The sequence below is a fragment of the Molossus molossus genome, unplaced genomic scaffold, assembly GCF_014108415.1.
Source record: "Molossus molossus isolate mMolMol1 unplaced genomic scaffold, mMolMol1.p scaffold_m16_p_15, whole genome shotgun sequence".
NCBI classification, from domain to species: Eukaryota; Metazoa; Chordata; class Mammalia; order Chiroptera; family Molossidae; genus Molossus; species Molossus molossus.
Genome location: NW_023425350.1, coordinates 20672397 through 20696991, shown reverse-complemented (window position 1 = coordinate 20696991; position 24595 = coordinate 20672397). Strand labels below are relative to the sequence as shown.

General features: G+C 35.8%; 1 protein-coding gene and 1 non-coding gene across 5 annotated transcripts in view; both read right to left on the bottom strand.

The window, feature by feature from the left end:
- BIRC6 (baculoviral IAP repeat containing 6) overlaps positions 1-24595 on the bottom strand; it is a 247605-nt gene that overhangs the window by 100703 nt on the left and 122307 nt on the right. For all 4 annotated transcript variants that reach the window (XM_036262756.1, XM_036262757.1, XM_036262758.1 and 1 more), the window contains exons 34-44: positions 21606-21737; positions 19721-19936; positions 18408-18591; positions 17509-17664; positions 15279-15412; positions 14494-14647; positions 10932-11048; positions 7927-8081; positions 6298-6424; positions 4069-4179; positions 2533-2666 (exon numbers count right to left, since the gene is read on the bottom strand). In XM_036262756.1, the coding sequence (XP_036118649.1) occupies positions 2533-2666; positions 4069-4179; positions 6298-6424; positions 7927-8081; positions 10932-11048; positions 14494-14647; positions 15279-15412; positions 17509-17664; positions 18408-18591; positions 19721-19936; positions 21606-21737 (1620 nt within the window). The remainder of the gene's footprint in view (positions 1-2532; positions 2667-4068; positions 4180-6297; positions 6425-7926; positions 8082-10931; positions 11049-14493; positions 14648-15278; positions 15413-17508; positions 17665-18407; positions 18592-19720; positions 19937-21605; positions 21738-24595) is intronic.
- On the bottom strand, positions 8536-8663 carry LOC118631299. Its single transcript, XR_004959785.1, has one exon. It is a non-coding gene; the product is annotated as a small nucleolar RNA SNORA52 (small nucleolar RNA).

Below are 24595 nucleotides of genomic sequence, written 5' to 3'. Positions count from 1 at the left end.
TCCCACTAAGGGCATGTACTTCGGTTACAGTTTGTCCCTGGCCCTGGTTGGGTTGTGCAGGTGGCAACCACTCGATGTGCCCCTTTCACGTCGATGTTTCTCTCTCTCTTTCTCCCTCCCACTCTATCTGAACAAAAAGAAAAAAGGAAAAATGTCCTCGGATGAGGATTAAAAATAAATAAATAAATAAATAAACAAATAAATAAATAAATAGAATATTACAGACTCTGGCTCTGGCCAGTTTCACTCAGTGGTTAGAGCGTCAGCTCACAGACCAGAGAGTCACATGTTCAATTCCTAGTCAAGGGAATTCCCAGCCAGGGTTGTGCAGGAAGCAATCAACTGATGCATCACTCTCACATCAATGTTTCTCTCTCTGTCTCTCTCTCTCTCTTTCTCCCTCCTATCTTTCCTTCCTCAGCTGACAATTAAATAGGAAAAAAAGAAAAAAACTACAGATTCTATTAGTAATTTTTCATTATGGTTTAGAACAACTAAAATTTATTTAGTTCAATACCAAAAAAAAATATTCACCTCAATTACACAAGACATATCTTCATAATACTTTCACAAATACAAAGAACTTATGCACTTACTCTCACAAACAACCTTATTAATTATCCCATTTCAAAACAAAAGAACTAAGTCTCAGAAGTTAAATAATAAAAAGAAAATGCTTCTAATGACTAGCAGAGCAAATACTAAAGTGAATGAGGGCAAAAAAACCCACAAAAAACTACAAAAAAAAAAAATCTAAAGCTAACAATAAACCAGTACCAATTTCTAAAGAACTAGTTCCCCAATGTTTTGTAATACTTCTACATATTATTTTATTACATTCTAATTGGTGTAATCATAAAACAACTGGAGTTTTGGAAAAATAAAACACAATTTAATGCTCCAAACTATTTTAAATTTAGATAAACATAACTGTTAATACTGAATATTATACATTGTAACATTCATAATCAAAATTCCCATATAAAACCAAGACATCAGGGGAAACCTCTATTTTCAATAAATTACTCTGAGTTAAAAAAAAATGGAGGCCCTGGCCAGTTTGGCTCAGCGGTTAGAGCGTCGGCCTGCGGTCCGGAGAGACCCGGGTTCGGTTCCCGCTGAGGGCACGTGCTTCGGTTGCAGTTTGTCCCTGGCCCTGGTTGGTCGTGCGGGTGGCAGCCACTCGATGTGTCCCTTCACATCGATGTTGCTCACTCTCTCCCTTCCTCTCTCTCCCTCCCACTCTATCTGTACAAAAAATGGAAAAATATCCTCGGGTGAGGATTAAAAAAAAAAAAATGGAGAAAAAAACCTATTTTATGCAGAGGCATACTCCCTGACACCTAGCTCTACCACTAACTAGATGTATAATTGAGGTCCATGCAGATAATGCATGTTTTCACATATGTTAAATAATGGAAGTTGGAATCAGGGATCTCAGGAATATTCACATTTCAAAATCATGTAGTCTTTATATACAAGAACCACTTGATAACTTGCCTCTGCTTTCAACAAAACTCTGACCCAATCTAACTGCAATTTGTTTCTTCTTTTTTCTTTCTCACTCTTCTTGTTGTCTAACTTATTTATTATGATCTACAAAATTAAAGTATTGTAAGTATGTATCCATTAGAATTTAAGTTCCAAGAAGGTAGAGACTTGGGCTTAGTCAACTTAATAGCAACTAGAATACTACCCAGATCTAGCACCTAGCTAAAAATTACAATATAACACTGTAAGATAAGCTTGAATAACTTCCATTAAAAAGATGATGTGAACACTAAATACATTTTTTATGAGAAGAAATATAATGAAGTAGAAATATTCTCAAAAGTAGTACAATATAACATATAATTAAAATGATATAACGGAAATCTGCTGTAAGACTAAAAATTTTTGTAAGCTGAAACATTATTTTTTGTTAAATATTTAATATTATAGCATAATTAAGTTACATAAATTGTCAATTCTGATGGAAGTCATTACAAATGTTACATTATTTTTAAAAACTTGAACTCCAAAGTTTTGAAATGCTCCCTAACTTTTAGGTATTTATTCAGAATATTGCTTAAATTTCACAAAATCAATACCAAAAATACAAAAGACAATTTACTACCCCTACATTCAGTTTCAACATAGATATTATTTTTGTTATAAATAATTCAAAACATTTTAATACAATGACATATAAAAGGCTATCACTTAATACTGTGGCAATAATAATTTTACATGTTTAGGTACATTAAAGTTCTTGTTTTTTAATGTTTTTATTGATTTTTTTTTTTTTTACAGAAAAAGGAAAGGAGAAGAAAACAGAAATATCAGAGTGAGAAACATCAATCAGTTGTATCCTGACAGGAGATTGAACCCAAAACCTGGGTATGTGCCCTGACCAGGAAACAAACCAGTGACCTTTCAGTGCAAGGGACAATGCTCAACTAACTGAGCCACATAGACCTGGGCTAAAGTTTTTCTTTACAAACATTTTAATTTAGAGCATGGGCCTATCACTGGTTTTCAAAGTCATATTACCTGTGGACTGTGTTGATTTGTTCCATGTGGACTGGTGCCAGAAAGAAATTTCACTAAAACATGAATCAGGTTTGGATCAGAAACCAACAGATGAGCAGTACTGTCCTGAGTACCAATGGTACTGCTGGTACCAGCTATAAAACATTTAAAAAAAACGTGCTTTAAAAATGGACCCTGAAACAACGAAAATATAGTATTTAAAACATTTTTTAGCTTCAAGGAAAACTCACATATTCCTAGGTGCCGCAGGTTACTAAAAAAAAAGGGTATGAATTTACTACAATAGACTCACTTTCTATTTTCATCTACCACAGATCTCCTGCCTCTCTCCTACTTCAATTGCGAAAAATACCTGGTTTCATGTACAATCAAGTAGAAATGAATGTGTCCTCTTGGTGAATCTATCCCTCTTTCAAAAATAAAGATGTACTTTTCAGGTAAATTTGAAGCCAGCTTTTTACAATAAATTGAGGCAAAACCTATTTATTTTTGCACGTTGGTTGTTTGAACGCTGTACACTGTTAAATGATACAGACGCAACACACTAGTTTTCTACACTGAATAAAATATCCTTTGGGTTAAATCTATCTTCAGTATCATAGAGTAATGCTTTTGATACCATATTTGGAAAATATATTCCAAATTAGAAAATGGAATTTTGACACTAAGCAATGATTTAAATATCTTTATCACAGAGCTTCCTATTGAACGAAATTAAGCCCAAACAGAATGGGGATGAAATCTACCCTCACACGTTGTCATAACCTACAAACGGAATCAAGATTTCAATTCACAAACAGCTAGTCCTTGCCACGCAACATAAACTTTGATCCTTACCTCCCAACTACCTCAAAAATGTCAAATAAAAACCTACAATTAAACATAAAAGTTAAAACCAGTAAGCACTACAGAAGATAATGAAGAGTATTTTCATGACTTTTCACAAAAGTCACAGAAAGCACTAAAAGTTGCTTTCTGAGAATGCTCAGAAATTATTTTACTATCTCAACTAAAATGGAATAAAAAAGGGTGAGATGTGGAAAGAAAAAAACTTAATCGGACATAAGAAGCTGAGAAAAAGCAATTATGTTCAGTTAATATAGGTTTCAAATGTGGAAAACAAAAACCAAGGCACCTAGTTATACATGTCAACAAATATAATGAATAAAGAATTTTTAAATACAAAGGTACTTTAATAGAATAACCAATATAAAACATACATTAGTATTAAATACTAGACTTTCTACTTTAAAAGTAATCAATTTTATTTTAATAACTATTAAGGTTTTTGAAGGTAAAAATATGATTTGAACTTGTAATGGAACATATATGAGAGTATACTATCAATGTAAAGAAGCAGAAACTATACAATATATAACAAATTCAGAAGATACACATTCAAGTAAGAAAAAAATTTTTCATAACTATACCACTTTTTAGCAAAAGCTTTTCAAATACTCTGACAGCAAGAATAATAATGTGTATGTCAGAGATTTAGAGGAATAAATAGATATAAAAGAATAAATCTTTACTTACAATTAAGCTGCATGTTCGTCATGATTGTTAGACTATGAAGCACAAGGCACCATGTCCGGAGCAAGGTATTGGGATACCAAGCTAACACTGTGAGAAAGCTAGTTATTGATGCTATGTAGAAAAAAGAAAGCAAAAAATTTCTGCTCAGAAAAGGCAAATGTTTACTAAGAATTAAAAACAAAAAGAATAAATTAAAAAATATTTCTTTAAATCAACTCACTACACAGAGTCCCCAAAACATACAAATGAAAGAGTTCCCCATTAAAAAGAGCAAAAGCATTAAGCGTCAGTTAACATTTTACGGCTAAGTCTAAAGCTCAGCCCATGACACATAAATTAATGTTATCATTATAAATATGTTATTTTTTCTAAACTACATGCATTTCTACTAAAACAGAATTTGTTTTACTAAAAATCTGCACATTCTGCAAAACCCAAAATCTAAAATAATACGGCTTACTAAAAAAAAACAGAGTTGGGGTAGACCAATCAAAACCAGCACAACTTCACAATAAAGCACATACTAAAATAAAACATAACGAGGTTGCTTGCAAGGCCCAGATAAGCTAAGAAACACCTGCGCCAACTAGAAAAGCCAAAACAGTTGTTCAAAATGCACACACATAATAGAGTGCCCAGATTGTGCTCTTAAAACATCCTTTAAAAATGGCTCATTTCAGATCTCAGGCAGGAAATACAGAGCCTGGGGCATCTATCACACTAAAAGCTAACAGAAACAGAATCATTTATTATTTTTTTAAAATAACATGACTCCCACACCAAAATTACTGGCCACAGGCACAGTATCACCATCAATAAGAATTAAAATAAGAGGCATAAAATATATTTTAAGTCGGTAAACTTATAGAGATATTTATTAAAGAAATGTATAGGTTATGAGTACAAACTACTTGTGAACAGGATCATTTTTAAAATTCTAAAAAAAATTTCCAGCCTTTTTCCTGCCTTTATTATACAACCTATATCATCAGAAGGTGATATAATAGCATTTAAAAAAAACTTTTCCTCTCTTTTTTTTTTTAAGAAAGTTTCGCTTTATGGGAGTATTTCAGCTAATAAATAAAGAAGGAATAACAGAATTAGACTACCTTCACTTTGAAACATCTAGTGAATTGTTAATGACTCTAAGCATTAAGCATCAATACCTGTCATCAAAAAAACAGACAACCTTTTAAATGCCTTAAAAATTTCAGATCATATCAAGCTCCAATTTACTGCAATTTATAATAACTACAAATTTAAAGGAAATACAGGGGACATCATGGAGACATAATCACTAACAAACAGGACCCTGAGAATCCTGGAAAACACACAATCAAACTTCTCTGAAAATACTTTGCAAGGGGATAAAAAAGACATGGAAGAAACCTACTGAGAGGAAAAGGGATCTAAGAAACATAATTAACTACAATGTGTAGACCTTATACAGATTCTAATTCAAGTAAACAAAAAAATTTTTTTATAAAACTTGAGACAATTGTTCATGTGAATACTGACCAGATATCTGATGATAGTAAGGAGTCATTACTTTTCTACCTATTCTTGCTTAATTTTTTTTACAATAACAAAGTTTAAAAAAGCAAGGGGAGCAAAATTTATATAATAATTATTAATGCAGAGAAAGGATGAAAACTGATTAAAGTTAGACTGGTCTTGCTGAAACAATGCAGACATAAGTGGTACCATGAACCAATGTGGCTGTTACTAAGGCTGGAACACAGGTCATGTGCGAGTCGTGCAAGATATAGGATGCCCCTCCATAATGAGAAAGCACCAGGAACAAGTAATTTCCACTTAAAATATAACTAAAATAGATTCTCATAGCCAGACCTAAAGGCTAGTTCTATTCCTGTTGATATTATTATAGTTTCCACATTCTTGCACATGTCAAGAGAAAAATGAACAGAACTTCTATTGGAAATGAATATCCTCCTCCAATTTACCAATTCCCCTAGAAGCAAATTCAGATGTTTAAATTACACCAGTTGCAACAGAACATTGTTAATTTTAGTTGCATATAGGCATAAGATAATAGACAAGAGAATAAGGGTCTTCTGTTCTCTTTCCTGCTAATTATTAAGTTAGTGCACAAAAAAATTTTTTTCAATAAACATTATAACCCTTATGACAAATTTTAAGTATATATCAATTACTTTTTAAGCTTATTATTTATGCTATGTGAATATTTTTTCTTCTAATAAATATTACCTTGATTTAATGAAATGACAGGTATTCGGTTAGCATTATATAAAAAAATGTCTGCTCCATTCTCTTTGTTTCCAGATGAACTAGAATTCAGGCTCAATGTGAGCCACAATTGGAGAAGTGATTCCAACTGAAAAAGAATAAAAATTGACAGAAAAAAATGTAACTATTATATTATGAAATACTATTTAAACGAAATATTATGTATGAATCCTTATGACAAAGTCTAAATAATTTTCATATTAAAACTTCATCTGGTTACTTCAGTTGACAAGGAATCTTAAATTTCTCGATGAAATAAAATTTAACTGAACTGCAATTTATAATTTACCTAATAGGGAAGTTTTTCTAACTCAAAAGAGGTGATTCCGCCCTGGCCAGACTGGCTCAGCGGTTAGAGAATCGGTCTGTGGTCCAGAGAGACCAGGGGTTCAGTTCCCACTAAGAGCACGTACCTCGAATGCAGTTTGTCCCCGGCCCTGATTGGGTCGTGCATGTGGCAACCACTCGATGTGTCCCTTTCACGTCGATGTTTCTCTCTCTCTCTCCCCCTCCCACTAAATCTGAACAAAAAATGGAAAAATGTCCTTGGGTAAGGATAAAAAAAAATTTATAAGGAATTCCAAGAGACCAAGGATAGCCAACAAAAAAAAGAGAGGTGATTCAAGTGTTTAAATACAAGTATATTTAAATGGAAATATACAAAGCTGACCCTTAAACAACACAAATTTAAACTGCACAGATCCACTTACATGCAGATTTCTTTTTTTGTTAATCCTCACCTGAGGATATTTTTCCATTGATTTTTAGATAGAGTGGAAAGGAAAGGAGGGAGGGAAGAAAGAAAGGGACAGGAGAGAGAGGGAGGGGAAGGGTGGAGAGAGAGAGAGAGAGAGAACCATCAATATGAAAGAGACACATGGGTTGGTTGCCTCCCATACAACCCCAACTGGGGCCATAGATGGAACCTGCAACTGAGGTATGTGCCCTTAACTGGGAATTGAACCCGCAATTCTTTGGTCCATGGGCCAACACTCTAATCACTAAGCCAAACTGGCCAGGGCTGCAATTTTTTTTCAATAAATATGTAAATGTGCCCTGGCCGTTTTGGTTCAGCGGCTGGAGCATTGGCCCAGCGGCTAGAGCGTTGGCCCGTGGATCAGAGACCCGGGTTCGGTTCCTGCTAAGGGCATATACCTCAGTTGCAGTTTGTCCCTGGCCCCAGTTGGGGTCGTGCCGGCGGAAACCACTGATGTGTCCCTTTCATGTTGATGTTTCTCTCTCTCTCTTCCTCCCACTCTATTTGAACAACAACAACAAAATGTCCTTGGATTAAAAAAAAAAGTTACATGTGAATTCTCAACTCTGCTGGAGATCAGTACCCCTAACCCCTGCATTGTTCAACATTAAACAATGTAGTTAGATCTGATCAATAAAGCTTAGAATCATAAAAATTATATATGACCTATCACTGCAGAGCTATGGTTATCCAAGCATCTCCAATATTTTTCCATCTGAGCATTATAAAGAAATCATCACTGTTAGGTTGAAAATGACACCTCCAGTCATTTTCATTTTTTATATAGGCAGGTAATAATGTCTAAAAATGCACTATTTCTCAGGAAGTCATACCTGAACATGATGGACTTGAAGCATGGAAAAAAGTTTGTTGAAACAAACATTTAACATTGGGACAGATGATAACTGTATAATAAGTTGGTTGGATTGGTTCGCTGCTTGTAAACCCCCTAGAAGTGAATCATCTGTTCCAGTGGGAGACTGTGATACTGAAAATTAAACACAATTATGATTTTATACACAAATCAAGAGAAATTCTAACTACCTATTAGTATGCATAGGTAAGTGAAGACTGTATTTTTAAAAAAACTTAGAATTGCATTCTTTAAAATAACTCATCGTTATTATTTGAAAACTTGTTTCTACCACATTACTTGAAAGTCAAAAGACAATCAACAAAGAAGCTTCCAAATTCACAAGACTTGTTCACCAAAGTTTTTTCCTTACTCTCCAGCAATTTTTATTTTCAATTGTTTCCTAATTCATAAAAGGAAAAGAAAAGGGAGAGAAAGAAGAATCTTGACTAATTCTTAAGAAGGTAGTTTTAGAATCATCTAGACTTGAGTGTACTGACTCTATTTTTTCTTTCTCTCTCTCTCTCTCTCCCTCCCTCCCTCCCTTCCTTCCTTCCACCACCTGTTATGTGTGTCTAGCACCTGTTATGTGTGTCTAGAAGAGTCCGTGGCATGAGCCCACTTAAGCTGTGCTCACTTCTTTGGGTGAGACTTCGAGGATGCTCTGGTCCACAAGCAAAACCTGGCAGAATGGCCAGCAGGGATAAGGATGGACAATCTAGTCTAATAATTCTTAACCCTGACTGTACATTAAATTACCTGGGAAGCATCCAAAAATCCTGATGCTTAGACCACATACCAAATGAATTAAATTAATAAAATTCATGAGGAGCAGAGAAATATAGGGACTCTAACAGCAATTCTACATATATTTAGAAAGTAAATATATTAAAAGGGGGAGAGGATACAGTTCTGCACATGACAATAATCAAAAGTTAGATTATATTAAGAGAAGCAGATATAAATTACAAAATAATCTTCTAATAAGCGGTTGTTTGTTGTTTATTTTCTTTGTTAACAAAAAAAAAGAGCTACTTGGGCAGTACTGAGCTGTCTGTGGTCATGGAAAGACTGACCCAACAAAAGGGTTCCCCATTATTACATAGGAGACAACATACAACATTAGTGTACCAATACTAAGGTTATAGAACACCATCTTCTATTTTTCTCTCTCTCTTTTTTTTTCCTATATCTCCTAAGGGAAGAAACAAATGAAGTTTGCAATGAAAGACTGCAATATAGGAAGATCTGAAAATCCAAAGTTTCTATTAAAATGGACTGTGAACGCCTCTTCATAGAAGAACATGATGCTCTCCCTAGGTTCTAACCCATTAAACACACTATGCTAGAGAAGGAAAGTGATTCAAACGCCTATTGAAAAAAAAAAAAAGAAAACATGACCATCTTCTCAGCACATCTCCTCAATCTTTTGTCTTTTAGAGAGGGGCTGCTATCTAAACTGTACTCACCTGACAGAAGAAGATCTACCCAAGTCTAGCACTGTACTCCAAGAGTCAGCAAACCACAGCCTGATAGCCGTATCTGGCAGGCCACCTAATTCTGTCACAGCAATGCCCATTCATTTACATACTGTCTATGACTGCTTTACTGCTACAGAGTAAGAGTTGTGTAGTTGCAACAACTACCGCATAGCCAGAAAAGCCTAAAACATTTACTATGTGGCCCTTTATTTTCAAAAATTTGCCTTCCCAGCCCTGGCCGGTTTAGCTCAGCGATTAGAGCGCTGGCCTGCAGTACAGAGAGACCCGGGTTTGGTTCTCGCTAAGGGCATGTACCTTGGTTGCAGTTTGTCCCTGGCCCTGGTTGGATCGTGGGGGAGGCAGCCACTCGATGTGTCCCTTTCACTTCCATGTTTCTTTCTCTCTCTCTCTCTCTCTCTCTCTCTCTCTCTCTCTCTCCTCTCTCCTCTCTCTCTCTTCCTCTCTCTCCCTTCCACTCTACCTGAACAAAAAATGAAAAAAAATGTCCTCAGGTGTGGATTAAAAAAAATTTGCCTTCTTTTGCCTGACTTTTGCCTGACCAGTTTGGCTTAGTGGACTGAACGTTGTCCCATAGACTGAGAGGTCCCGGTTCGATTCCTGGTCAGGGCATATGCCTGGGTTTTGGACTCAATTCCCAGTAGGGAGTGTGTAGGAGGCAGTCAACAGAAGTTTCTCTCTCACATGAATGTTTCTATCTCTATCTCCCTTCCACTCTCTCTAAAAAAATAAATAAAAACGTAGTTTTAAATATTTGCCTTCCTTGCCCTGGTCGGTTTGGCTCAGCGGTTAGAGCATCAGCCTGTGGTCCAGAGAGACCCAGGTTCTGTTCCTGCTAAGGACATGTACCTTGGTTGCAGTTTGTCCCCAGCCCTGGTTGGTTGTGCGGGTGGCAGCCACTCAATGTGTCCCTTTCACATCGTTGTTTCTCTCTCTCCCTCTCACTCTATCTGAACAAAAAATGGAAAAATGTCCTCAGGTGAGGATAAAAAAAAAATTGTCTTCCTTTGCTGTAGATTATTAGTTACTAAACCTTTTCGATTCTGCAGTTCAATCAGGCCTATTTGGCTATTATGCTGGCTGAGGTCTTCCATATTAGCGTTTAAAGAAAATAAAGATTTTAGTAGTAAAAATTCATTTTATTAGAAATTTGGATATAATGCAATGAACTCGTAGGCAGCTACCTCACAGCCTTTTCTATGCATTTCCTTAACCTCGTAACACCACATTAACAAAGGTTTTTAAACTGAATTTAAAAGCATTACATTGAGGTATTTTGTTCCCTTCTACTTTCTCAACTTGTTAATCCTTTGTCTTATTTCTCAATTTGCTACTCATTTAGCAAGAGAGAGGTACTATATATTTAGCCAATTCAGACTCATACGAGACATAAAATTTAAAAATCTGTCCTTGCTGAGTACATCTGAACATAATCAACAGATAAATTATTTACTGCAATACTCTAAAAATGTTGAGTTTTACTTACATGTAGGAGATGTATTTGTTAATGCCTGTAGAATGGAATCTGCTTCCAAAGTAGACATCATTTTCAACATAAGTTCTGCTTGCTGTTCAAGTCCAACTTCTAGGCGAGCATCTAGGGCTAAAAAGGGCAATGAAAAGACAGGTATCACATGCTCTCATTTATATGTCGAAAATAAAATGACCAAAATAAACTGATGAACAAAATAGATTGAGACATGGAAGCATGGCACACACTGGCGAATCTCATGGGGTTAGGGTGGAGGCTTGGGGATTAACCAAAGAATTTATATGCATATAACCCATGGACACAGACAATATTGTGGTGAAGGCCTAGGGGTAAGGGTGAGAGTGGGGTGAAGGAGGTTATTGGGGGGAAAGGAGGGGATACCTGTAATACTCTCAACAATAAAGATAAATTTTAAAAAATAATAAAAATAAAATAAAATAAAAGATTTTTTAAAAAGCTATTTGAGCCCTGGCACGTTTGGCTCAGCAGTTAGAGCATCGGCCTGTGAACCAAAGAGTCACAGGGTTTTTTTTGTTTTTGTTTTTTATCCTCACCTGAGGACATTTTTCCATTTTTTGTTCAGACAGAGTGGGAGGGAGAGAGAGAGAGAGAGAGAAACATCGACGTGAAAGGGACACATCCACACGACCCAACCAGGGACAAATTGCAACCGAGGTACGTGCCCTTAGCGGGAACCAAACCAGGTCTCTCTGGACCACAGGCTGATGCTCTAACCGCTGAGCCAAACCAGCCAGGCAAGAGTCACAGGTTTGATTCCAGTGAAGGGCACATACCTCAGTTGAGGTTTGATCACTCCCCTGGATGGGGTCGTGAAGGAGGCAACTAATTGATGTGCCTATCTCACAATGATATTTCTCTCACAATGATATTTCTCTCCCTCCCCCCCCATCTGAAAATCAATGGAAAAATATTCTCAGGTTAGGATTAAAAAAAAAAAGCTATTTGATAATTCTTACTCATGTCCTACTTCCTACATTAAAATGTTGGCTTTTAAACCCAAAGATGGGTGAGAAATGTGACCTCAAGTAAGAGCAATCTGGCATGGGGTTATCAGAGACATAGCAGGTAATAGTACCTATACAAAAAAGACTAGGGATAAGAGGGTGAAAATGTATAAAGAGTGGATCAAATGCATGAAGTAACTATAATGGAAACAAATAAATTAGGAATGATGAGAACCAGGTTCCTTGCTGTCAGAGGAAAAAAGATGTAACTATGCAAACAGAGAAAACTAAAAATGAAGTTAAATTAGTTAGATTAACTGATGTATCGATGTGAACTCATGGCATTCTAAACCGACAGATGTAGAAATTAATATATTGGGTTTTTTTCCCCCCAATCCTCACCCGAAGACATTTTTTTTTTCCTATTTATCTTCAGATAGAGTGGGAGGTAGGGGGAGAGAAAGAGAAACATCAACATGAGAGAGGCACATAGATTGATTGCCTCCCACACGACCCCAACGAGGGTCAGGAACAAACTGCCACCGAGGTATGTGTCTTTGACTGGAATCGAACTTGTGACTCATTGGTCTGTGGGCCGATGGTCTAACCACTGAGCAAAACTGGCCAGGGCTAGAAATTAATATAATGCAAATGTGTATACACACACACAGTCACTCCTACATTTCTCCACCAAGAGGGAATGGCCATCAGAAGAGCTATAAGTATATCTACCAACCACATTTTGATTTTTCTTTTTTTAATTGGTTTTTTAGAAAGAGAGGTAGAGATAGATAGAAACATCAATAAGAGAGAAACAATGAATGATTGCCTCCTGCACACCCCCTAGCAGGAATCAAGCTCACAACCTGAGTAGGTGTCCTATCTAGGAATCAAACCAGTGATCTCTTGGTGTATGAGTCAATGCTCAAACACTAGCCATACCAGCCAGGCCAAATTTTGGTTTCTTTCTTTCTTTCTTTTTTTAATATTCACCCGAGGACATTTTTCCATTTTTGTTCACATAGAGTGGGAGGGAGAGGGAGGAAGAGATCGAGAGAGAGGAACATCGATGTGAGAGAAACACATCGAGTGGCTGCCTCCCGCACAACCCCAACTGGGGCCGAGGACAAACTGCAACCGCGGCACATGCCCTTGGCGGAAACCGAACCCGGGACTCTCTGGTCCACAGGCCGATGTTCGAACTGCTGAGCCAAACCGGCCAGGGCTAAATTAATTTTTTTTTTTAGAAAAGGAAAAGAATAATTCTGAAATACTCCTCTGCCACCACATCCCCCAAAGATTCTTTTAATAGGGAAAAAAAATAACTTTATAATGGAGAAGACTGGCAAACACCTCCTGAATCAAGTAAACTTAAAACCACAGTAGTGAAACAAATTAAAATCATGAGCCACCTAAATGGGTTGCAATTAGAAAACCTGAGCATTACACCTTTGTGCTATTTCTGTCAAAGATGCATGGCCACGACCTAGTCATGAAGAAATGACATACAAACCAAAATTGGGGGTCATTCTACATAATAACTGGCCTATAATTTTCAAAAGCATCAAGGTCATGAAAGTTAACTCTGAGGAACAGCAGCAGACTAAATGAAACTGAAGAGATATGACAACTAAATGTACTGCATGATTTTGCACTAAATCCTTTTGCATAAAGGACATAATTTAGCTACAATTGCTGAAATTTGAATAGGGTCTGAATGTTAATATTAATATTAATTTACTGATTTGGATGAAATGTGCTTTCTGATATTTTTATGTAGAAGAATGTCCTGCTTTGTAAAATACCAGAAACAAATAAAAATAAAAATAACATCAGATTAGCAACTTGCTATTCATGGATCAAGATAACAAATGCTGCCTTGGCCAGTTACGCTCAGTGGTTAGAGCATCGCCCTGCAGACCAACGAATCGTGAGTTTGATTCTGGTCAAGGGCATGTCCCTTAGTTGCGGTTCATCCCTGGCCCTGGTCAGGGTTATGCGGGAAGCGATCAGTTGATGTGTCTCTTTCATATCAATGTTTCTTTCTCTCTCTCTCTCTCTCTCTCCCTCTCTCCCAATCTATCTGAAGATAAATAGAAAAATATTTTCGGGTAAGGATTTAAAAAAAAAAGATAACATGTTTTTTGTATTATATTTGCAATTTTATGATAAATGTATGATTGTTTCAAAATGTAAGACAATAGTTTACCTAAAAAAATGATGTATTTTATGTGACTAGAAGAGTGCAAAAATAATATTCAATGTGGTTTCATTCTGTTTACAAATAAAGGTCATTATTAACAATAAAAAATAAAAGCACAATAACTGAAAATCACTGGCAAACCAACAAAATTTACAAATATATTTTGTTAAGTGTTCTTTTGAGAGAGAGAAAAATATTGGACTATAAATGTAAGCTCCTCCAAAGTGAGTGACAAAGAAACATATAGTTCTAAATGTTATTATCATGCACACCTGTGATATTAAACCCTGCTATCACCCACTCAGGCTCAATTTCTCAAGGGACAAAGCATAAATTTTGGACTTGTTTCAAGAATAGCACATGTCTTGAAATATAAACACACACTTACCCTGAGACACTGAAACACTAACTGTCTGTGATCCATTCTTCTCTGTATTTGCAGGTGGCTTTGCTACAGGAATTCCAAGACCTCCAATGTAAGGGTTGTAATTGTAGGTGCCATAATCAGCACCCCAATAATCATACCATGTACTGCTTATTGGCTTAAAAAAATAAAAAACAACTGTGGTTTATTTTTGCCTCTTCAAAAAGAGTAACACTGTTATTTACTTATTCTGAACTCAAACAGGGTTACAAAATAAACATTTTCTCCACCCTTTAAATTCCCCCCAATATACACATAATCCTAATGATTTAGAGCAATGGTTCAGTAATATTCTCTTTTTTATACAAAGTATAAAAATAGCTTATTTAAAACCTGAGAGATACTACCACCCTTAATAAAATCTCTTACACATAAAAAGAAGCAATGTAAAGTATTAGGGGTGTATCTCCTTTAGAAAAAGTTGAGGCTAACACAAAAGTAAAATCTGCAATGAAGTCAGCTTGGATCAGATTAAATATTACTTAAAATGCTTATAATCCATATGTATATTTTCCCCAGGCTTATCAGTGGTTCTTATATAATATTAATGGATATATTAACAAAATGGCATAAGTGTTACTTACACTATTCATTTGGTATATAATACCTATAACAATTTAATGTATTTTGAGTAAATAATGGCTTACATTTGGTGATAAATACGTACGCTTTCCTCTTTAAAATAATGAATAAACCAAAAGTGTAAGATAAAAGGTTTTATTTGCAAAGAATGCTAGAGTGTATCATACCTTAAAAACTTTGGCTGCAAGAGGATCCTTTTCCAAATCAATATCTAAGGGATCAATGTCAACTTCCATTAGGTCTTGAAGTAGTTCAAGATCAATTTCTTTATCTTTTTCCAAAGAGGAAAGAGGAGGTGCACCTTCAAATAATTGAAATGATTTTATTAGTGGAGTACACAACATAATTTTAACCAATATACTGCTTTTAGTTACAGAAAAGGTTATTTTACTTGTGTGTAACATATGTTTTCTATTGACATAAAAATTTTTAAATTTTTATTCTCAACAATTAGACATTAGAAGGTATAAATGTATCACTCTATTACACACAATTTAAAAAATAAATGCCATAATATTTGATTTCCTAAGGAAAAAGACCACGGGTTTAACCCTTGTTGAATCAAGTTACATAAACTTTAAATGCTATTAATTTTTTTACCTCCAATAAGAAATTCATTGTTACATATAATTTTTCAGGAACTGATATTCAGTATTAAAAGATTCAAGATATAAGACTGCTATTCACCTTATTTTTCTATTATAAATTAGAATGTATTTTGCTCTCAGATGTCTACAAATTCTTAACTAGCCTTACAACTCTTACCTTCTCATTCTTCCACACTCTTATTCAACATATACTTACAGAATGCCTACAAAATGCCAGACAGTATTCAGGTTTGAGTATGTGAAGATTAATAAAACAAATTCCTACCCTCCAAGAAATTAACAGGTTCAGAGGATAAGATACACTACAAATATTAAGCCAACTATACAACATGGTAAATGCCATCCAAGAGAATCTAGTGTAAGGAAGCACTGATGGCAGTCTCCAACACTGCTGGTGGTGATGAAAAAAGCTTCTTGGAAAAGGGCATGCGTTATGTGAATCTTAGATAAAGAGTTCATCATGCAAACAAGAAGAGACAGTCTAATACAGAAAAAGAGAGGAGCATAAGGTAGAAAGGATAAACTCATTAGAAAACATAAAGTTAAAGAATGACAAATTGCACTGTCTGGTGTGGCTCAGTTTGTTTGCCATCGTCCCATGCACTGAAAGGTTGCTGGTTCTTTCAGTCAGGGCACATGCCCGGGTTGCAGGTTTGATTGCTGGTAGGGTGCATGCAGGAGCCAGCCAATCGATGTTCCACTCTTACATTGATGTTTCTCTCTCCCTCTCCCTCCCTCTCTCTCTCTAAAAATCAATTTAAAAAAAAAAAACAAAAAAACAATGACTTGCCCATCTGGTGTGGCTCAGTGATTGAGCATTGACCCATTAACCAAGAGGTTGCCAGTTCAATTCCCGGTCAGGGCACATGCCCAGGTTGTGGGCACAAACCCTAGTAGGGGCATGCAGGAGGCAGCCAATCGATGTTTTCTCTCATTGATGTTTCTATCTCTCTCTCCCTCTCCCTTCCTCTCTCTCTAAAAGCAATAAAGAAAATAAATTTAAAAAAAAACAGAATGACAAATGATTGAAATGACCATACCATCTGGCATATATAGGGTAGTAACTAAAACCAAGTCTTGAAAACTAGGGATTGTGCAGGCTAAGATACACAGTTACTTTAAAAAACAAAAAACAAAAAAGAAATCAAAGAAAAGAAAAGAATCAAATATACCCACAAAAGTGAATCTTAAAGAACATGAACCTTTTACCCTGTTTTCTTAATCACTGAACATCTTGAACAGTTTTCTAGGTTGTAATTTCTTCAACATAGTCAAATAAAACCACATCAAAGTAACTAGGACATTATGAAAAGATAGCATTTTATTATAATGAGCATTCATTCAGAGAATCAAAGCAAAACATAATCATCAGGAAAATAATTGATACAGTTACTAAAGCCAAAGACCTAATAGAAAATTAGGAAATTGTCCTGACCAATTTGGCTCAGCAGTTCGAGCGTTGGCACATGGACCTGAGAGACCTGGGTTCGGTTCCTGCTAAGGGCACATACCTCAGTTGCAGTTCATTCCCAGCCCTGGTTGGGGTAGTATGGGTGGCAACCAGTTGATGTGTCTCTCTGACATCGATTTTTCTCTCTCTCTCTTCCTCCCTCTCTGCCTCCTGCTCTATCTGAAGATAAATGCAAAAAAAATGTCCTCCGGTAAGGATAAAAAAAAAAAAAAGAAAATTAATTTTATACTTCACAAACATTCTTAATTTTGAAACATTTTTATTTAAAGAAAAACAGCTAAATGATATTTGAAAGAAAACATAATTAGAAGAATATACCTGTTATATCATGTGTCAAAGGTTCATCTATAGTTTCTAGCAATTGAACTGAAGACTGTTGAAGGCAGTCATCAGATTCGGCAGCTGTTGCACCAACATCATCGCTCACTGTTCCTTCCTCCATGGCTTCTGCAGCTACTGGAGCCAGCAATTCTCCTGTATGTAATGAGATAGTTCTAACTGCTTGAATAATTTATAAATATTTCTTCCTCCAATTTAGAGAATAACATCATGTATGGTCTACCAACTATAAAAGATTAAGAGGCAAATAAGACCCTGGCCAGTTTGACTCAGTGGTTAGAATGTTGGCCTGTGGATCAGAGAGTCCCGGGTTCAGTTCCCGTGAGGGGCAAGTACCAAAAAAAAAAAAAGAGAGACAAATAACACCTCACCTACCTCACCTACCTAAGGAAATGCTAGGACCCATTGCATTACCTTAAATTTCTAAAATACAAAATGTATAATGTGAACAAGGAATAATTATCATCACTTTACATATATTAACTCCCTTATTCATCAAAACAACTTTATAAAAAAGGTACGTTTATTATTCTTATTTACATATAAAGAGACTTTATTATTATTCTTATTTTATATATAAAGGCACAAAGAGTACCTTCCTCAAGACCACAGAGAACTAGTAAGCAGCCCACTGCTGGTATTAATAATGAGGCCGACTATCTCCAATATCCCTATATTTTAACTAACTCCTCCAAAAAGACATTTATCACAAAAGTCAACATAATTAAATACAAAAGTAATTTAAATGGTTGCTACTGCTGTAATATTACAAACATCTTTTAAGCTTTTGGGGGTTACAGTCCTCTTTAAAAATTACTCAGTCGAGTAATGACAAGCTAATTTTGACATACTTCTATGAAAAATAAATCCTGACAAACCTGCTAAAATATCCTGCAGCATACAAGTTAAGGAATACTGAGCCCAAGCACCACCCCAAGATATATCTCCTCTATTGAAGTCAGTTCCAACCAAAAGTAATAGCAGTCTTTCCAGTTGAGGTTCATTCACAATCTCACACAGATGTATAGTTGGTCTCGTGGCATTCGCAATGCGTGCAAGAACCTGTAATACATTTTATAAAATCATACACTTAAAGAGCAATGACATGTTTTCTCCACAAACAAAGCCCTGGAGTAGTAGTTTTCAATGAGATATGCTTTTGTCAAAATTACTGACTGACACAGAATAAAAAAGAAATGTGTTTCATGAATCAAATATCAAAATCTGGTTAAAAATCTGGGGTGAATAGTTAAAGGTAATTTCTACGAACAATGAATATGCTACAGGAAAGCCTCCAGGGCATTAAAACCCCTTCATTATGGTAATTTGACATTTATTGGTGTATTTCCTATTTTAATTATTTTTAAAAGGTAAGTTCAAGATAGGCATACCAAAACTACATACAGTTCAAATCTACATTGATCTAGTATTAACAGGATTGAAATATAAATTAAGTCTCCTGAGAAATCAGCGACAAAATATTTTTACAATCATTCAAGGCACGACATAACTACATAAAAGGGAAAAAACCAATAATAGCACCATTAGTTCTCTTAATAAAAAATAAATTAAAAACTGCATTCTTGCCCTGGTCCATGTGGTTCAGTGGTTAGAGCACTGGCCCGCACACCAAAGGGTTGCCATACAGCTCTCAGTCAAGGGCAATGTCGCTGGGTGGCAGATTCGGCCCCAGTCTGTCAGGGTGGGTACAGGAGGCAACCAATCACTATGTCTCTCTCATATTGATCTTTCTCTCTCTCTCTTTTTTTTTTTTTAATCCTCACCTGAGGACATTTTTCTATTTTTTGTTCAGGTAGAGTGGGAGGGAGAGAGAGGAACAGAGAGAGAGAGAAACATCGATATGAAAGGAACACATCGAGTGGCTGCCACCCACACGACCGACCAGGGCCGGGGACAAACTGCAACCGAGGTACATGCCCGTAGTGGGAACCGAACCCGGGTCTCTCCGGACCGCAGGCGGACGCTCTAACCGCTGAGCCAAACCGGCCAGGGCTCTCTCTCCTCTTTACTCCTCCCATCCACTTTCTCTAAAAATCAAGGGAAAAAATATCCTTGGGTAAGGATTAACCAAAATAAAAACAACAACAACAAAAAACCTGCATTCTTTCCTAATTCTTTTTTATACCCTATAAATCTATTAATTCCAAATTATACCTATTAGTGTACTTACCTTACAAACAAATAATAAAAGGTCTGCATGGCATGTAAAATCCATGGAAAGGAGAAAGAGGACAAGTTTTTGAACTACTGAAATACAACGTTCATGCGCCAAGGTAAATGGAAGTGGTTCTATCTCTGGACTCTCTTTGGTTGTTGTAACTTCTGTGTCTAAATTAGAACGAGACCATTCCGCTGTCCGACGTAACCGAATTAAATCCTTAAAGTGCTGTACACAGAAATTTACAATATTTAAATCAACATTTACTGAATGAAAATTCTTTCAGTAAAAATGTATTTATATGATGAAAATATTCACGCAGAAAACTTACAACTTCTAAAGAACAAAATTTTTCAAAAAGTAAGCCTCAAAAGTAAAATTATTAAAACCTATATTGACCAATATACCTAACATCATATAGAATTTCAGAAAAGTGAAGTTCTACAGAAAGGCTACATTAGGTCAAATCTATCATCATAAATAAACATTACCAAAATATCCTAAACAGAATTCATAAAAGGTAGATGTTAAAGAAACCTATATAATTTCAAGTACTGAGTATTAATTTTATTTATTTCAAAATATGAGAGAATAACTATAATTTCATATTTATAGAAACACAATACACAAACTTGGTTGCTGCCTTAGTATTATTCCCACAAATTTAAAACTACATAGTTATTTTTTAAATTTTATTTACAAATATTACACTTAATTTTACTTAGAAAGGACAGATTAGGAAAATTATACATCTCAGTGAACACAATCCATTTTCAAGGAAATACACTACAGACGGTCCACGATTAACAATGGCTCAACTTACAGTTTCTCAACTTTACAATGATGCAAAGCAATAAGCACTGATCTTTACCTGGGCTAGCTATATGCCATACCATACTCTCTCATGATGCTGGACTGTGGCAGTAAACCACGGTTCCTAGGCAGGCATGCAATCATCAGAAAAAACCAATACTCTATAGTGTACTGTGTTACCAGCGTTCTTTGGACATTATGTTCTAAGCATGTTTAAGGTAGGCTAGGCTAAGCAATCATGTTTCATAGTTTAGGGGTATTGATTGCATTTTTTTTTCCCATTGAAGCATTTTATTTGCACATATATATTATATTCTTAGAAAAAGAATCCCATGGGAGTGGGAAGGAAGGGGTCAATGGGGAAATAGGGGGGAAATCTGTAATACTTTCAACAATAAAAACAAATAAAATCAATCAATCAATTTTTAAAAAAAAAAAGAAAAAGAATCCCAGGATTTTCCCTCCCGTGTGTTTCATCTTGTTTCTTCATGGTCCATTATGCCCACTGAGGTTGTCAGTACAATGAAACCAAACTGATGGGTCAGAAGTAGGTCGTTCTGTCATTTTTCTAGACCTTTGGTTTGCACATTAAATCTGGGGCTGATTATTCCATACTTGCTTAATCTCCCTGTGAGGTTCACAACATTTTTCCCAGCTCTATGGTCATCAATAATTTCACATTCACCAATGTAGCTTCACCATCACATACTGAAACCAGACGATGACTTTTGAGCATGGCCTAATAAGAATGTGGCATTTGTCTCTCTTTTCAGCATACTCTTGAGAGCATCAGCCAGTACTGCGTACCATTATGGCAGCACAGAAAGATGGCCGAAAGAGCAACTATATTTTCAACTGAACGATATTTTCAATTTTTAATCGGTTTGTCATAGCATGTGTAGAAAAATTAAGTTCATATTTATCATGTATTTCCTTGAGTTAATTTTTCTGCTGATAAGCAAAATAACATGTATATAAATTCCCTGATCATTATTAAAGAGACTTAATTATGCAAATAATTTAAAATACCATAAGGGAAACATGTCTTTTCTAAGAAAATTACATTGAAAATTAAAAATCGTACCTTTGAAGTAGCCTGCTTTAGTTTTGCTTGTTCTACCAGAAGTTTATATGATGAGCCTTTGTTACTCTGTATTTTTTCTTTTTCCATCTGTTCCACCAAAGCCTTCTGCTTTGCTTTTAGTAGGTTAAGTTGCTTAAAAATAAAAGAAAAGAAAATCAATCTTATAGATAGCAATGTTAAATGACAATGTTAAAAACAACAAAGTAAATTATCATACTCCTCACAGAATTCATACATCAAACTAAAGGAATCAGTACAAATGTTGCCTTGTTGCTGACATGCACTATGTAGTTAGGCCCAACAATCATGGTTGCGTCTACATTGAACACGCACAGACTTTTTTTCCTGTTGGTATTCTCTAAATATAACAACTATTTGCACAGTATTTACATTGTATTCGGTATTATACATAATCTAGAGATTTATTTAAAGTATAGAGGAGAATGTAGGTTATATGCAAATACTGTGCCATTTTTTTTAAGGGACTTGAGATTTTGATATCTGCAGGGTCCTGAAACCAATACCCGTGGATACCAAGGGATGAATGTAATTCTTTGATAGATCTAGCATTAACTGTGTTGATGATTTAAAAAAAAAAAAAGGCCCTGGCCGGTTTGGCTCAGTGGTTAGAGCATCGGCCTACGGTCCTGAGAGACCCGGGTTCGGTTCCCGCTAAGGGTACGTACCTCGGTGGCAGTTTGTCCCCGGCCCTGGTTGGGTTGTGCGGGTGGCAGCCACTCAATGTGTCCCTTTCATGTCGATGTTTCTCTTTCTCTTTCTCTCTTTCTCTCTCTCTCTCTCTCTCTCTCTCTCTCTCTCTCTCCCCCACTCTACCTGAATAAAAAAATGGGAAAATGTCCTCGGGTGAGGATAAAAAAAAAGAAAGAAAAAGAAAAGAAAAAACACCTTTCTAAGTCCCAAATACAGGATCTTTCCATCTTATAATGAAAATTGTATCAATTCCTTACCTCGTGGGAGAAGGGAAATAAATAGAAGACTTTCTTATGTAAGGCATTAAAGAGACTAACAGATTTTTTTTTTTAATGAAGACTAATTTTTAAACATATGGGAAAATATTTTTTGCACAATATTTTTTGTTTTACTTTATAGCAATCTCCCTCAAGAGTAGTACTTTCTTTGGTATGCTTATGGTTTTTTTTAAATTAAAACTTTTTCTGGGATAAGAGTAGATTCATACGCAGTTGTAAGAAACAATACAGAGATCTCTTAAATAGTTTCACTTGCACTGATCTGTGTTTGTACATTTTTGTGGTATACAATTCTAGGCATATGTCAGTTCATGTAACACAACAGTAATACTGAACAGTTCTATCACCACGAGATTCTTTCATCTTGTTCTTTTATGTTACCCACCCACAACCCTCCTACCCCATCTGCCCCATCTCTAACCTCTGGCAACCACTAGTTGGTAGCAATGAACAAACAGATCAAAAGGGGAAAAATATCTCTGCCCAGAAAGATCTTAAAAATCTGTTCAATAGCCCTAGCCGATTTGGCTCAGCGATTAGAATGTCGGCCTGCGGTCCAGAGAGACCCGGATTCGGTTGCCGCTAAGGGCACGTACCTCTGTTGCAGTTTGTCCCCGGCCCTGGTTGGGTCGTGAGGGTGGCAACCACTCCATGTGTCCCTTTCACGTCGAAGTTTCTCTTTCTCTCTCCCTCCCTCCTACTCTATCTGAACAAAATATGGAAAAATGTCCTCGGGTGAGGATTAAAAAAATTGTTCAAAGACTTAAGCACTTCCCCATCTAGTCAAATATGCAGAACACTACTCTAAATAGAAAGTCACATCCATAATTATAAATAATTTAGTTAAGAGTTTGATAATCCTACCTTTTCAAGTAACATTTCATGAACATATTTCAGTCCCCGGACTAAAGAGTCACAGGTTCAATTCTGGTCAAGGGCACGTACCTTGGTTGTGGTTCAGTCTCCAGCCCTGGTTGGGGTCATGCAGGAGGCAAACCAATCAATGTGCCTCTCTCACATCAATGTTTCTCTCTCTCTCTCTCTCTCTCCTTCCACCCCTCCTTTCCTCCCTCCTTCCCTCTCCCTCACACTCTATCTGAAAAAAAAAAAAAAAAAATATCCTCAGGTGAGAATTTAAATAAAAAGAATATTTCCTAAATTTCCACTACTGATTCACATTTTTGTTAGCAAGGAGAAAAATTTTAATATCACATGATAAATAAATATCAGCTTGGCTATTATCTCCATATATGAAAAAATATATATATACTAAATTCAAACCAGCCATGTACATGTATTAAATAATCAATACATATTATGTGAATGTAACTACTACAAATTGGTATTTTCAAAAAAATTGTTCCAAAAGTTCTATAGTTAACATAAACAATTACAATGAAGAAAAAAATATAAGCTTTATTTTGAAACCATTTTTTTTTTTAAAATCCTCACCTGAGGATATTTTTCCACTGAGTTGTTTTATTTATTTTATTTTATTTTTTTCCAGCTAGAGTAGAAGGGAAGTGGGGGAAGGAGGGAGGGGGCAGGGAGAGAGAGAAAGAGAGAGAGAGAGAGAGAAACATCGATGTGAGAGATAGACACTGATTGCTTGCCTCCCACACAACCACAACTGGGCTGGAGATCAAACGCGAATCCAAGGTACGTGCCCTTGACCAGAAATAGAACCTGTGACTCTTCAGTCCACAGGTAGATGCTCTAACCTATGAGCCAAACCAGCCAGAGCAAAACAACAACGATCTTAAACAATAATAAAAATTACTGTACAAAGACATCTTCCCTAAATTATTTCCAAATAAGCTGGCAACCCGATGACCAATCACCCCTGAATACTTCAGTGTGTATTTCCTAAAAATAAGAACCTTCTCTTACAAACCGTAATACAACACTGACGCACTATTCCTTAAACCCTATTTTGAGTTTACCAACTATCCCAATAATGTCCTTCATACTAAAAAATAAAATACAGTAGTAATATTTTAC